We start from the raw sequence: 16,464 nt of genomic DNA on the forward strand, positions 1-16,464 counted from the left end.
GCTTTAACTGTTTGGTGCACAGTCCTCTCCAACCACCTAGACCCCCAAGGTATTCCCTGTGGAGACTATGGACCCTGAAGAAATAAAAGTTTTTCACTCTAAAATGAAACCCTCTCTTTCCCTCCCACACTTAAAGCTTTGGTGGCTCCTGCCTCCAAACATGCTCTCATCATTTCTTCCTAAAGGAGATATTTATCAAGCTTGTCGAAATGTTACATGCTGTGTTTGAAAAAGGAGTTTGGAGCCGATTGGTTGGTACTCTCTCTCTTCCCAGTTTATCCCTCTCCAAGTTTTCATACAGATGTGTTCGCGAACATCACTGCTGCTAGCTGTGTCAATCACGGGTTGTTAGTTGCAACTGGCATGCCTGCACTGCATACATACTCGCGATCCATAGGATTGCATGGTTGCATATGCTCCTGCAAACCCGTTTGCAGCTATAAGCTGACTGCAGACGCATCTGTAAATCTCCCTCTAGGTATCTAACTGCAGAAGGTAGAGCACTCTGAGTACTGAAGGTGCAGTTGGTTAGGAAGGGAGGCCCTTTTATGGATTGTCGCAGACATGATTCGCGCAAACGTAGCATTCTCAAGCCATTTTTACAGTTCTGGCAGAATTAGAGCTCTCCAGACTCCAGTCCAGTCCTCTACCCATGTTAAAAGCTTTGTATTCCATCCAGTGCTAGACAAAAAGGTCTAACAGGCCTACATTGTAATTATATATTTTCTACTCAGCAATGACTTCTAGATTAAAACATAGGTCAGCGTACCTTTGTGCTGGATCTTTGGTTTGGGTCTTCTCTAGAATGTAACAGTCCAGACCCCAAAGATGGCAGCTGAGTCTGAAACACTGTTATTCGTCCGCCAGTGGGAGACATCAGTTTAAAAGCTCCCTGAAGAGCAGGGCCCAGAGCACTATGGGTTTCTCTTGTATTGGTAAACATGCTGGGCAAAGCAGTTAACAGATCTTTGACTAGCTAAGGAGGCAAAAATGTAAAAGAACATGAGTAAAATAATTACAATGCAGCTCAATATCTCTAACAAAGAGAACATAAGAAAAACCAATGGGTAATATTATAAAAACATTTTGGGTTTTAGAAATAAGGGCTTTATAAGTAAAACACATGCTGTCCATATGCATACGAGTACTGTTCTAAACCAGGGTTTTCAATTTCAATCCTCAAGTACCATCAACAGGTCATGTATTCAGGATACAGGTGAAATATCAGTGACCAAACAAAATGGAGTAACTCAGTTGTGCATGATTAAAGAATTCTTGAAAACATTAACTGTTAGTGGAACTTGAGAATTAGATTTGAGAACCCATGTTAAAAAAAATCTGATTGGCTGCTATAGAACATGTGCAATGCATACCATTTTATTAAATGTACTTTATTTTTTAGTATGGCATGAACTGCCCTTAAAATTAGAGCACTTTAACAAGTATATCATCCGCTTCCTCTAATGAGGAGCTGTTTTCTCCATTACTGCTTTCTATAGGTTGATTGAAGGAACTAGCTAATGATTATTATCTTAACACACACACAAAATAAAAATAAAATAAAAAAAGGTACCAGCGTCAGGGAAATAGTCCAAAAGGTAGGTAGCATGGCATAAAAAATAATTGCTATTTTCTACCTATGCCGATGTTTCAAGACAGGTGACTTAATTAGTAACTAACTCATTTTGATTTAATCAGCTGTACTCAATCATGGATATCCTTAAAACATGGTTTGTTAAGACGGTAGGGGGACCGAATTTGTAATATACTGTCTCACATCACCCCCAACGAAAAATAAATAATAAAACTGCATTTTAGGACACCTACCTCTAAGCTTTCATGTAGATTGACAAGTAAGCCATCAGGCATAGGTAAGAAAATCTCTGAAATACAGCAAGAGCGTAACAAAGTCATTGCAAGCACAAATAAAAAAGGAAAGAGTTAATTTAGGATGGTGCTCCTGGGATCTGTATAATGAGATGGTCCCAGAACGGCCATTCCCTAAGCATTTCATTTTTGTCTTAATCCAACTGTACTACCGATTGTACTCTACATGCAGACATATATCACGGGTTGTTAGAAAGTCCAATTCGTGCCTTTGAGATTGGTTGCAACGTAACAAAATAACTATCTGTACTATGACATATGTATAATAAGAATTTACTTACCGATAATTCTATTTCTCATAGTCCGTAGTGGATGCTGGGGACTCCGAAAGGACCATGGGGAATAGCGGCTCCGCAGGAGACTGGGCACAAAAGTAAAAGCTTTAGGACTACCTGGTGTGCACTGGCTCCTCCCCCTATGACCCTCCTCCAAGCCTCAGTTAGGATACTGTGCCCGGACGAGCGTACACAATAAGGAAGGATTTTGAATCCCGGGTAAGACTCATACCAGCCACACCAATCACACCGTACAACTTGTGATTTGAACCCAGTTAACAGCATGATAACAGAGGAGCCTCTGAAAAGATGGCTCACAACAATAATAACCCGATTTTTGTAACAATAACTATGTACAAGTATTGCAGACAATCCGCACTTGGGATGGGCGCCCAGCATCCACTACGGACTATGAGAAATAGAATTATCGGTAAGTAAATTCTTATTTTCTCTAACGTCCTAGTGGATGCTGGGGACTCCGAAAGGACCATGGGGATTATACCAAAGCTCCCAAACGGGCGGGAGAGTGCGGATGACTCTGCAGCACCGAATGAGAGAACTCCAGGTCCTCCTCAGCCAGGGTATCAAATTTGTAGAATTTTGCAAACGTATTTGCCCCTGACCAAGTAGCTGCTCGGCAAAGTTGTAAAGCCGAGACCCCTCGGGCAGCCGCCCAAGATGAGCCCACTTTCCGTGTGGAATGGGCTTTTACAGATTTTGGCTGTGGCAGGCCTGCCACAGAATGTGCAAGCTGAATTGTACTACAAATCCAACGAGCAATCGTCTGCTTAGAAGCAGGGGCACCCAGCTTGTTGGGTGCATACAGGATAAACAGCGAGTCAGATTTTCTGACTCCAGCCGTCCTGGAAACATATTTTCAGGGCCCTGACTACGTCCAGCAACTTGGAATCCTCCAAGTCCCTAGTAGCCGCAGGCACCACAATAGGCTGGTTTAAGTGAAATGCTGAAACCACCTTAGGGAGAAATTGAGGACGAGTCCTCAATTCTGCCCTGTCCGTATGAAAAATTAGGTAAGGGCTTTTATAGGATAAAGCCGCCAATTCTGATACACGCCTGGCTGAAGCCAGGGCTAACAGCATTACCACTTTCCATGTGAGATATTTTAAGTCCACAGTGGTGAGTGGTTCAAACCAATGTGATTTTAGGAATCCCAAAACTACATTGAGATCCCAAGGTGCCACTGGAGGCACAAAAGGAGGCTGTATATGCAGTACCCCCTTGACAAACGTCTGAACTTCAGGAACTGAAGCTAGTTCTTTTTGGAAGAATATTGACAGGGCCGAAATTTGAACCTTAATGGACCCTAATTTGAGGCCCATAGACAGTCCTGTTTGCAGGAAATGCAGGAATCGACCCTGTTGAAATTCCTCTGTAGGGGCCTTCCTGGCCTCACACCACGCCACATATTTACGCCAAATACGGTGATAATGTTGCACAGTTACATCCTTCCTGGCTTTGATCAGGGTAGGGATAACTTCATCCGGAATGCCTTTTTTCTTCAGGATCCGGCGTTCAACCGCCATGCCGTCAAACGCAGCCGCGGTAAGTCTTGGAACAGACATGGTCCCTGCTGGAGCAGGTCCTTTCTTAGAGGTAGAGGCCACGGGTCTTCCGTGAGCATCTCTTGAATTTCCGGGTACCAAGTCCTTCTTGGCCAATCCGGAGCCACGAGTATAGTCTTTACACCTCTCCTTCTTATGATTCTCAGTACCTTGGGTATGAGAGGCAGAGGAGGGAACACATATACTGACTGGTACACCCACGGTGTTACCAGAGCGTCCACAGCTATTGCCTGAGGGTCCCTTGACCTGGCGCAATATCTGTCCAGTTTTTTGTTGAGGCGGGACGCCATCATGTCCACCTTTGGTTTTTCCCAATGGCTCACAATCATGTGGAAGACTTCTGGGTGAAGTCCCCACTCCCCCGGGTGAAGATCGTGTCTGCTGAGGAAGTCTGCTTCCCAGTTGTCCACTCCCGGAATGAACACTGATGACAGTGCTATCACATGATTTTCCGCCCAGCGAAGAATCCTTGCAACTTCCGTCATTGCCCTCCTGCTTCTTGTGCCGCCCTGTCTGTTTACGTGGGCGACTGCCGTGATGTTGTCCGACTGGATCAACACCGGCTGACCCTGAAGCAGAGGCCTTGCCTGACTTAGGGCATTGTAAATGGCCCTTAGTTCCAGGATATTTATGTGAAGTGACGTTTCCATGCTTGACCACAAGCCCTGGAAATTTTTTCCCTGTGTGACTGCTCCCCAGCCTCTCAGGCTGGCATCCGTGGTCACCAGGACCCAATCCTGAATGCCGAAACTGCGGCCCTCTAGGAGATGAGCACTCTGTAACCACCACAGGAGAGACACCCTTGTCCTTGGAGACAGGGTTATCCGCTGATGCATTTGAAGATGCGATCCGGACCATTTGTCCAGCAGATCCCACTGAAAAGTTCTTGCGTGGAATCTGCCGAATGGAATCGCTTCGTAAGAAGCCACCATCTTTCCCAGGACCCTTGTGCATTGATGCACTGACACTTGGCCTGGTCTTAGGAGGTTCCTGACTAGGTCGGATAACTCCCTGGCTTTCTCCTCCGGGAGAAACACCTTTTTCTGTACTGTGTCCAGAATCATCCCTAGGAACAACAGACGTGTCGTCGGAATCAGCTGCGATTTTGGAATATTTAGAATCCATCCGTGCTGTCGTAGTACTACTTGAGATAGTGCTACTCCGACCTCTAACTGTTCTCTGGACCTTGCCCTTATCAGGAGATCGTCCAAGTAAGGGATAATTAAGACGCCTTTTCTTCGAAGAAGAATCATCATTTCGGCCATTACCTTGGTAAAGACCCGGGGTGCCGTGGACAATCCAAACGGCAGCGTCTGAAACGGATAGTGACAGTTCTGTACCACAAACCTGAGGTACCCTTGGTGAGAAGGGCAAATTGGGACATGGAGGTAAGCATCCTTGATGTCCAGAGACACCATATAGTCCCCTTCTCCCAGGTTCGCTATCACTGCTCTGAGTGACTCCATCTTGAACTTGAACCTTTTTATGTAAGTGTTCAAGGATTTCAGATTTAAAATGGGTCTCACCGAGCCGTCCGGCTTCGGTACCACAAACAGCGTGGAATAATACCCCTTTCCCTGTTGTAGGAGGGGTACCTTGATTATCACCTGCTGGGAATACAGCTTGTGAATGGCTTCCAATACCGCCTCCCTGTTGGGGGGAGACGTTGGTAAAGCAGACTTCAGGAACCGGCGAGGGGGAGACGTCTCGAATTCCAATTTGTACCCCTGAGATACTACCTGCAGGATCCAGGGGTCCACTTGCGAGTGAGCCCACTGCGCGCTGAAATTCTTGAGACGGGCCCCCACCGTGCCTGAGTCCGCTTGTAAGGCCCCAGCGTCATGCTGAGGACTTGGCAGAAGCGGGGGAGGGCTTCTGTTCGTGGGAAGAGGCTGTCTGCTGCAGTCTTTTTCCCCTTCCTCTGCCCCGGGGCAGATATGAGTGGCCTTTTGCCCGCTTGCCCTTATGGGGACGAAAGGACTGAGCCTGAAAAGACGGTATCTTTTTCTGCTGAGAGGTGACCAGGGGTAAAAAGGTGGATTTCCCAGCCGTTGCCGTGGCCACCAGGTCCGATAGACCGACCCCAAATAACTCCTCCCCTTTATACGGCAATACTTCCATATGCCGTTTGGAATCCGCATCACCTGACCACTGTCGCGTCCATAACCCTCTTCTGGCAGAAATGGACATCGCACTTACTCTTGATGCCAGAGTGCAAATATCCCTCTGTGCATCTCGCATATATAGAAATGCATCCTTTAAATGCTCTATAGTCAATAATATATTGTCCCTGTCCAGGGTATCAATATTTTCAGTCAGGGAATCCGACCAAGCCACCCCAGCACTGCACATCCAGGCTGAGGCGATTGCTGGTCGCAGTATAATACCAGTATGTGTGTATATACTTTTTAGGATATTTTCCAGCTTCCTATCAGCTGGTTCCTTGAGGGCGGCCGTATCAGGAGACGGTAACGCCACTTGTTTTGATAAGCGCGTGAGCGCCTTATCTACCCTAGGGGGTGTTTCCCAACGCGCCCTAACCTCTGGCGGGAAAGGGTATAATGCCAATAATTTTTTAGAAATTAGCAGTTTTTTATCGGGGGAAACCCACGCTTCATCACACACCTCATTTAATTCATCTGATTCAGGAAAAACTACGGGTAGTTTTTTCACACCCCACATAATACCCTTTTTTGTGGTACTTGTAGTATCAGAAATGTTCAAAACCTCCTTCATTGCCGTGATCATGTAACGTGTGGCCCTACTGGAAAATACGTTTGTTTCCTCACCGTCGACACTGGAGTCAGTGTCCGTGTCAGTGTCTGTATCGACCTGAGGTAACGGGCGTTTTAGAGCCCCTGACGGTGTTTTAGACGCCTGTACAGGTATTAACTGATTTGCCGGCTGTCTCATGTCGTCAACAGTCTTTTGTAAAGTGCTGACACTATCACGTAATTCTTTCCATAAGACCATCCAGTCAGGTGTCGACTCCCTAGGGGGTGACATCACTAACACAGGCAATTGCTCCGCCTCCACAGCATTTTCCTCCTCATACATGTCGACACAACGTACCGACACACAGCACACACACAGGGAATGCTCTGACAGAGGACAGGACCCCACTAGCCCTTTGGGGAGACAGAGGGAGAGTTTGCCAGCACACACCAGAGCGCTATATATATATATATATATAGGGATAACCTTATATAAGTGTTTTTCCCTGATATAGCTGCTGTATATATTTATCTGCCAAATTAGTGCCCCCCCTCTCTTTTTTTACCGTTTCTGTAGTTCAGGACTGCAGGGGAGAGTCAGGGAGCCTTCCTCCAACGGAGCTGTGAGGAAAAAATGGCGCCAGTGTGCTGAGGAGATAGGCTCCGCCCCCTTCTCGGCGGCCTTTCTCCCGCTTTTTTATGGAAAAATTGGAAGGGGTTAAATGCATCCATATAGCCCAGGAGCTATATGTGATGTATTTTTTGCCAAAAAAGGTGTTTTTATTGCGTCTCAGGGCGCCCCCCCCCAGCGCCCTGCACCCTCAGTGACCGGAGTGTGAAGTGTGCTGAGAGCAATGGCGCACAGCTGCAGTGCTGTGCGCTACCTTATTGAAGACAGGACGTCTTCTGCCGCCGATTTTCCGGACCTCTTCAGTCTTCTGGCTCTGTAAGGGGGCCGGCGGCGCGGCTCTGGGACCCATCCATGGCTGGGCCTGTGATCGTCCCTCTGGAGCTAATGTCCAGTAGCCTAAGAAGCCCAATCCACTCTGCACGCAGGTGAGTTCGCTTCTTCTCCCCTTAGTCCCTCGGTGCAGTGAGCCTGTTGCCAGCAGGTCTCACTGAAAATAAAAAACCTACTTTAAACTTTTACTCTAAGCAGCTCAGGAGAGCCCCTTAGTATGCACCCTTCTCGTTCGGGCACAAAAATCTAACTGAGGCTTGGAGGAGGGTCATAGGGGGAGGAGCCAGTGCACACCAGGTAGTCCTAAAGCTTTTACTTTTGTGCCCAGTCTTCTGCAGAGCCGCTATTCCCCATGGTCCTTTCGGAGTCCCCAGCATCCACTAGGACGTTAGAGAAAAATATTACTGCATGTATAAAGATTTCTGCATGATAGAGTTTCAAGCCACATGGATTTCAGTCTCACTTTTATTTCTGGAGTTAATGTTCACTGCTGTGTAGGTTGCTATGCCCCACTGTTCATGCTGTGCATCTCCAGCCCCTGATAAATACATAAATAGGCCTTCTGAGATAACCACTCAGGTAAGAAGGGGACTCACGGAGCGATCGCTGCTTAAAATCTAAGCAATCTGACTAGATTGCATAGGTTTTAAGCATGATCGCTCCGTGTGTACCCCCCACAGCGATGCGCATCGCTATCGCTGGTGCAAGATTGGCCAGCATGCAGGCCAATCTAGCAGGTCGCTCAATTCACCCGCCGTCTCCCCCCGCACGCTCAGCACACATCGTGCTGTGCTGAGCGGCGGGGGAGAGATGTGTGCTGAGCGGTTCGCTCAGCACACAACTCTCTCACATCGGCCAGTGAGTACTGGCCTGTAGTTTATTAGGCCAGAGAAATAATGGCATTCGTGTTTGTAAACACAAAGTATGTTTTATGCAAACATTAATACTCTATAAAAAGGAAAGAGAATTAAAAGCCATTTAAGATTAGGGGATGATAACAAGCAGCACATTTCTTATCTGTGCTGAACGCGGAGATTAAGGATTCTGCGGCACAACATATGACTAAATATCAAAAATATAAAAAAAATTAAGAAAACAAAACCCACAGGTGCAGTTCCATACCCGCTTACCACAGAGCAGGTGTAATGCCAGTGATAACGGACAGAGAATGAAAATCAAGTGAATTTGGGTCAGCAAGGAAACAGGTGTACTGTATGTGGCAGACCAACAAAAGTAGCACACTCCCACAGTAGACTTGCATTTGGGGGACTGGCGTTGTAATCTGCCTGTACAGATAATTGCAGATAGTTAAAAACTAAAACTGTCTCAAGCATATACCTCAGCTTTTTCCTGGTAGGCCACACTGAACAAAAATGTAAAGACAATATTATCCTACAGGAGATCAACACAGTTGAGAATAGTTGTGGTACTGATGATGAAGTCTGGGCTACATGAAGTGGTTTGTCTTACATTTGAACACTCTGTTCAACTTTCTAGCTGCTTACCATCTACATCAGAAACAATCAGCATTTGGGGCTGAGAAAGACCTTCCTGTAGATTGTAGAAATGCACAGTGCTATCAAATGTTATGAAGCCGATCTTTGTTCTGGTATCACCACGCAACCTTAAAATATAAATAAAATGAGAGGTCATTACACAGAAAACCAGTGTCAAATACCTGCTAAGTGCCATGTTACATGGCTCACATACTCTATACTGTTCTTTGGATTATAGTGGAATACTAACAGCGCTTTCAAGGGAAACAGATTCCTGCTGTATATGGTGCATATTTCCCTGCATACCAGCTGCTTTTTCTTGTTGTACACATGCCTCACACAACTAGCCTTAATACATACCTCCCAACATGACCCTCTCCAGGAGGGACAGAATGCTCTGTTCCTGGACTTTTCTCCTAATGTATGATTGCCCTCACCTGTGGTGAAACACCTTTCTTATCCATTAACCTGTTCAGCACAGGTGATGGCAACCATACATTAGGTGAAAAGTTCAGGAAGAGAGCATTCTGTCCCTCCTGGAGGAGGGTCATGTTGGAAGGTATGTTAATATGCCATTTTGGCGTGACTCTGGCAAGTGTGCATAAGGACACATCTGCATATTACAATTTTCACAAGACTATCTGAATACATTTTAAAAGTGCTAACTGTTCTTGAATACTAGACAATGGTACACTTAGAAAAGGACACAACTATTGTTTACAGTAGCATTGTTCCTGTTGTATTTTGATTAAGACACAGTTTGGGTATGAGTCGCTATAGTACACATCATGTGACTATAAGGCAGACTTTTCCCAAACTCTGCCATTACAGTCTAGATTTTAAGGATATCCATGCTTGAGTCCAGATGGTTAAATCTAATGGACAATCACCTGTGATCAAGATTTAAAACCTGACCTATAATGGCAGAGTTTGGTAAACTCTGCTCTAAGGGGCAGATTCAATTACACTTTTTCGGCAGCTCAAGCTGTGTACATCACACCTCCCAACATGACCCTCTTTAGAAGGGACAGAATGCTCTGCTCTTGTGCTTCCCTCTTAATGTATGCTTGCCATCACCTGTGTTGAGACACCTTTCTTATCAATTAACCTGTTCAAAACAGGTGTCGGCAATCATAAATTAAGAGAAAAGTCCAGGAGCAGAGCATTGTATCCTTCCTGGAGAAGGTCATGCTGGGAGGTTTGGAGTACATAAGCACGATTAATGTAGCCAGATTTCCCCTCCACAGAATGCATGTAGAAAATCCGCTTCAGACACATCCCTCAAAGCCAAAGGAAGCCATTCCGGCAGCAGTTCCTGGGTAATAGGATCAGCCCTTTAGAGACAATAGTTTTATTTCAGGAATCATCACAGCAATGTGGATTTTTGTATACACAGATACGTACTTGTCTATATTATCCAACAACGACTGAGACAGACATTGTAGATACCCTGATTCGACAGCATTGTATGACACATCCAGAACAAACAGGTAAACTGCTGGGGGAGGAGGACGCAACTTAATTGGGAAACAAAAATAAAAAGTTAGTCTTATGAGAACATTACAAGTCACATGCATGTGAGCGTTCACTTCTAGCGCTAGTACATTAAAAACAAATACACAAAGACATACAAATCAAGCCATGCTCAACCTACTGCGATGTGGCATGCTGAATGGCATGCCAGGCTACAACTACTCACAGCCGGCCATCACATCATTAATTCCTTTAGGAATAAATGAAGCGATCACCAGCTGCGAATAGTCACAGCATGGCATACCATGCAACAAGCCGTGTTGGAGCATGCTGCATCGCAGCAAAGAGGACCATGGCTACATCTGTACTGTCACTTTTATGATGGAGACTCTACTCTAGTGGGAGAATGCAATGCAGTACAATGGCCTTCACTGGACAAAGGCACTTAAGGTCACTATACGACCAGTATGTATGCTGTTTCCTCACAAAGCATAGGGGTGCCAGGGAAAAGCTACAAAGAACCTATCATTATAGATTGTAGTATACAGTCAAACATAATGAAAAATGAAATTTTTCCCAAATATGACAAATTGCAAATGCAAATATTGGGATAGGAAGAGACACTGGGGGCAGATGTATTAAGCCTGGAGAAGTGATAAATCAAGGTAATAATGCACCAGCCAGTCAGCTCCTGTCAATTTACATATTGGAGCTGATTGGCTGGTGTGTTATCACCTTGCACTTATCACTACTTTATCACTTCTCCAGGCTTAGTACATGTGCCCCATTGTAATAGTAAGATTACAGTAACAGCATATTATTACCAGTATTTTGGTAAAGGACTACATTAACCATCAGTCAGTTACCGGGCTCTTTTTAAAAAAAGCATGCCATAGAGGTAACTGTTCTAATAATAAGTATGCAAGTACAAATGGGACTAACAAAACAGAACACACACGAAAGGCCAAAGAGAATTCATGTTTTACCATGTAGTCAGATGAGGCAATGAACTCCACTGAAGAATTCAGAACCTCCGGTCGTTTATGTGGTTCCCCATAGGATCGGGTCAATGGGTTGTACATAAATTCTTCTGGTACTTATAATAAAACAAACATTGTCACATGTAATAAGCAGAACAAACAAAAAAAAAATCTAAGATACTAAAACACACTGTAATGAGAGAAAATTAGCCGTGCATATGGTTATTATGAAAACATACTGGAACAACAGAATACTCTGAATGTGGCAATTTCAGGTAACAAAGTTTGGTTCATAGACTATAAACACAAATATACATAATATATACTGACTGATATTTAAGTTGCCTTATATGTTTTTTGCTGTAGAAAATGGACTTCTGTGTAATACAATTGTGTAGTCTTGACTTCTGAAGGTGTTCTTGCAGATAAAAAGCACACCGACTATGATACGTACCATCATTTACTCTGTAACAAAGATTACACTTCCATCTTCTTTGGTCAATAAAAGATACAAAGGGATTGATATATGTTCTGCAAGTCCTGCATCTTACAATGGTGCTTGGTGAAATAGTGGGAATGCGCTAAAAGAAACAGGAACATATGCTCAACATAAAATCTATAAACATAAATACTCCTGTTTTTATGTTTTTTTTGTTGCATATGACTTTGTAGTGTATACATGGACCAAAAATGTACATTACTGTATAGCAAAAGATGAGTAACACACCCTTACCGGTTTGCTTTTAAAAGGATGAAGTAGTAATCCTAAAGGGAGTTTTGCTTTATTCAAAAGAGCTTGAGTCTGTGGAATATTCACAAGTGTGCATCTAAAGAAACTGCAAAGCAGAAACAGCTACATCATCACCAAGTACAAGTCAAGTTGTAACAATTAAAAACAATACAGAACACTGAACGTCTACAACGGTATTAACGTACACTTGTCACCCATACACACTGAAGAAAGCCAATAAATATCTGATGACACAGAAATAACACTTACTGTATTGCAAGTTGTAATCCACATTATTGCAGTTGTAAATGCTAATTGCAACTGCAGATTGATTTTGTGCCTATTACACAGGTCACCTGGGACAGACCTTGGGGACCTCAGACCAAATCCTGGAAAGATTTACATGACAAAACACAATGACGTCAGTTTATCTACATGAAAGAGAATACCTACTCTGGGTTGCAGTTTAGTCTTTTAAGGTCTGCATTTAAATTTGGAGCTGGAGCTGACAAGGAGGATACAGGAAGAATGTTGCGATCTTGAAGGAGGTTAATAGGTCGCAGGCCTTCTGGCTGCTGAGCTTGTTGTAGACTTAATCCTGCTAGAGAAGCAGGTAATTGATTCATTCCACTGTAGTGCTAAAACACAAGGGAAAATTAGAAGAAAAACAAAGACGTTTAAATAGAATATCCTTCTATTTGAGTTATAAACTAGGTTAGTGTTATTAATGCAGTAAAAAAAAAAAAAAGTGCATTGTTGAAATTAAGATTTACAGTATGAATCCAAGTTAGTATCATCAGTATCAGGATGATAGGGCGACGGTGAAAATGTCGACACCAAATGGTCAACATGACAATGGTCGACATGAGGTGTGTTTTTCCCCCCATATTCAGGACTTTTTCATACTTTATTATCCACGTGGACACAATTGTGTATAGTAACCTGTGCTGTGCCAAGCAAATCAGTGCACAAATAGGGGGTCCACGTACTGAAAGGATCATTTTGACACCAAAAAAAAAAATAATTAAAAAAGCATGTCGACCTTTTCACATGTCGACCATTTCCATGTTGACCATTTGGTGTCGACTTAGACATTGTTGATATTCTGACTGTCGACCCATTGATCCATAACAGTACTAACAATATAATAAAACTGCAGACTGATTACAGAGCAATAAGGCACCAAATAAAATGAAGTGTAACAATACAACGCTCCACAAAAAGTAAACTTCTCCCAGCTACCATCACTTGACAAAAAGGATAAAAGTCAAAATATCATTAAAAGTATTACTGAAGTATCTAGATTTCAGAATAACACTTATATTAAATGTCGAACTAGAAACATGGACACTATAAAAATAGCTAAACTGAATTGGCCAATACTGCTGGCACTGCGACTATGAGAAGCTCATTGGTCTTTTCTCTTTGGCAAAAGTGTGAGGGTTTTATGTTTTTTTTATGGGTAAATGAACTTATTATCAGGTTGGATACATTTTTCATAGGCCCTTACATTAAATTTTTAAGAGACAGTCATGTCTTTCCCTTAAAGCTAGGTACACACTGAAGCGACTTCTCCCCCCCCCTCACCGTTGCGCCGACTGAAAGGCCGATTAGGTAAACTATACACAATTGCGAATCGGCCACTCGATACGTCAAATCACAGCTGGGCTTGCTTTTGAATTTGCCCAACCCGCAGTGATGTCAGTCCCTGCAGCCAGTGTACAGGCTGTCGGGTTGTCCATGTACACTTCCAGATGCTCATATATATCGTCATTGGCTGTGCAGCAGGGCCGACATGACATGTCCAAACGGCCTACTTCACAGACATATCGGGTGTACACACCTGCTGAACAGCAAATGATATATCGTCCATTGATTACCCAACTTAAGACGATTTATAGTACAGTCTGTATTATCCACATAAGTCCTAAGACGAAAACAAAACCATATTCCTTTATATAATAAAACTACAACACGACTTGTAAATGATCACTGGTATTCCAGTTACTCACATCACCCAGAATTTATTAGCAAAGTCAATCCAGTATTTTCTGTTGTGTATGTGAAAAAAAATGCAAGGCCTACAGATGCACCCCTTAGAAGGTTGTCACTATCATTTTTGCTTATATTAAGAACAAGTAAAAATCTGCACAATTCCTGAAGAGCAACATACAACTGGCAAATACATTTAAAGCACAAAAGACTAAGGGTGTCATTCCAAGTTGATCGCTTGCTAGCTATTTTTTGCAGCAAACGCATAGTCGCCGCCTGGGGTTGTATTTTAGCCTTGCAAGTGTGCGATCGCATGTACAGCCGAGATGTGCAAAAATATTTTGTGCAGTTTCTGAGTAGGTCTGAACTTACTCAGTCCTTGCGATAACTTCAGCCTGTCCAGTCCCGGAATTGACGTCAGACACCCGCCCAGTAAACGCTTGGATACGCCTGCATTTTTCCAAAAACTCCCAGAAAATGGTCAATTGACACCCAGAAACGCCTTCTTCCTGTCAATCTCCTTGTGATCGGCTGTGCGAATGGATTCTTAGTACAATCCATTGCCCATAGCCGTAAAACGCACCTGCGCATTGCGGTGCATACGCAGTTCTGACGTGATCGCAGCGAACAATCGTAGCGTGAAATCAGGTTGGAATGACCCCGTAAGACCAAGTACATCTATATATTTTATCCATAAACAATTTTCCTACAAGAGAAATACATATGCCAATAAAATGTAAAGGTTCTTACAGGAGCATACTGCGAGTAATCTGGCTGGTGCACAGGGGTATTTGGATAGGAGCCATGTGGAGTTGCGGCATTTTGATATCCTGGCTGAAGAGCGGGGTATGCACGTCCGAACGGTTTTGATGGCTTTGATGTGTGTGAAACAGCATTAATAGGAGTCTGGCTACTTGTTGCTGTAGGTGTCTCTAGAAATATAAACAACACAATACAGCTTCTAATTACAAAGATTAACAAAGATGTGTAGAAAAATAATGATGATACAAATGTACAAGTACTTGTGTTTGAGAAACTTGACAATAAAAAAGTTACTGTATTCACCTGGGTAACCACCTCCTTCTAGAACATCATAATTCTTAGGCTCAGATGATGCACTGCTGGTGGTGGAGGAGCTCTCATCAATACCTAAAGACACAAATGCATATAAATATACATCGCATCCACAATTTCCATACAGTATTAGCAACCAAATCCATAGACAAAAGCAGGGGGAACTTCTGGTTGCCTGGAAACTCCCCTCCCCAGCCCACACCATGACCACAACAGCAATAGTATATAATTTTAATAAAGCTGCATGTTTTGGAGAACAACTTCGTATTACAAATGAAGTAACACCACCTGAAGCTCTGTTAAAATGTGTCAGCCAGTAATGAATATACATGTGCTCCAATTAGGAGATCTGGAAAACATGAACTGTTAGGGATAGACTCAAGGGCGCTTTAAGAGAGGAGGTGGCCCATGTGCAGCATCCTTCGTTCGGGACCCCTCCTCTCTGCCAGCAGCACGAGTGTCTGAGCCCTAGAGGGCTCAGACTCTACTACGCATGCACAGATCTCCAGGAAAATTAAGCAGCAACCATTTTCCCAGTGATTTCTCTACTGCGCAGAATCCCATGAATATGGCCACAGAGTTTTAACAGCGCTGCTGACGTTGGCGCAGGACTCCAAAGGGGTAAGTATTCAAAAGATGGGTGCAGTGTGTACAGTGCGGGCCCTCCCTGGACTCAGGGGCTCGTGTGCACTGCACACACTGCACCCATTATAAATATGCCAGTGGATACACTGCCATAGGTTATCCATGGGGCCAGGGGACGGGCCCGGATGAAAGTTGGAATTTGGTGAACTCCTTCCTTAAAAAAAAAAAAAAAAAGGGAGAACAAATATGGTGTGTGTGTGTGTGTGTGTGTGTGTGTATATATATATATATATATATATATATATATATCTTTAAAAATACAGGACTTACATACTGTAATTATATAGATAGCGCTCTCAGCCGGTCTACGGGGACCAGAGCCCGCAGCGAATTGGCAGGGCACCAGCTATGCTGTGTGACAACGACCCTTGTGGTCAGGGTCAGACTCAAGAGATTCAGCCGTCTGCAGTATGAAGAATCAGCATTCATCAGTGGGTCTCATCTCACAGTCTAGCAGCAGCAGCGGGTGCACTGTCATTTGCCCCAGCACAGACTGAGCTGTACCAGGCAGGAGGCGTCCCCTTATTGCAGGCGTTAGTAGGGCTCCTGGGACAGCTGATTAATTCTGCAGCAGCAACGGGTGCGCCACAGAGCTCCATTAGAAGAGCAGCGGTCTCACTTGGATCCTGCTGTGACCAACACAGGGGGCTGTTG

The 16,464-nt window shown here is 44.0% G+C and overlaps 1 protein-coding gene across 2 annotated transcripts in view; it reads right to left on the bottom strand.

The window, feature by feature from the left end:
* The window catches only part of SEC24B (SEC24 homolog B, COPII coat complex component), a 233,204-nt gene that overhangs the window by 93,933 nt on the left and 122,807 nt on the right, over positions 1–16,464 (bottom strand). For both annotated transcript variants that reach the window (XM_063918997.1, XM_063918989.1), the window contains 10 exons: positions 15,157–15,240; positions 14,842–15,023; positions 12,553–12,737; positions 12,103–12,205; positions 11,824–11,950; positions 11,376–11,485; positions 10,321–10,433; positions 8,926–9,044; positions 1,828–1,883; positions 770–976 (listed from right to left, as the gene is read on the bottom strand). In XM_063918997.1, coding sequence (XP_063775067.1) covers positions 770–976; positions 1,828–1,883; positions 8,926–9,044; positions 10,321–10,433; positions 11,376–11,485; positions 11,824–11,950; positions 12,103–12,205; positions 12,553–12,737; positions 14,842–15,023; positions 15,157–15,240 — 1,286 coding nt within the window. The remainder of the gene's footprint in view (positions 1–769; positions 977–1,827; positions 1,884–8,925; positions 9,045–10,320; positions 10,434–11,375; positions 11,486–11,823; positions 11,951–12,102; positions 12,206–12,552; positions 12,738–14,841; positions 15,024–15,156; positions 15,241–16,464) is intronic.

This window comes from Pseudophryne corroboree, chromosome 1 (assembly GCF_028390025.1).
Source record: "Pseudophryne corroboree isolate aPseCor3 chromosome 1, aPseCor3.hap2, whole genome shotgun sequence".
In the NCBI taxonomy this organism is placed as follows: Eukaryota; Metazoa; Chordata; class Amphibia; order Anura; family Myobatrachidae; genus Pseudophryne; species Pseudophryne corroboree.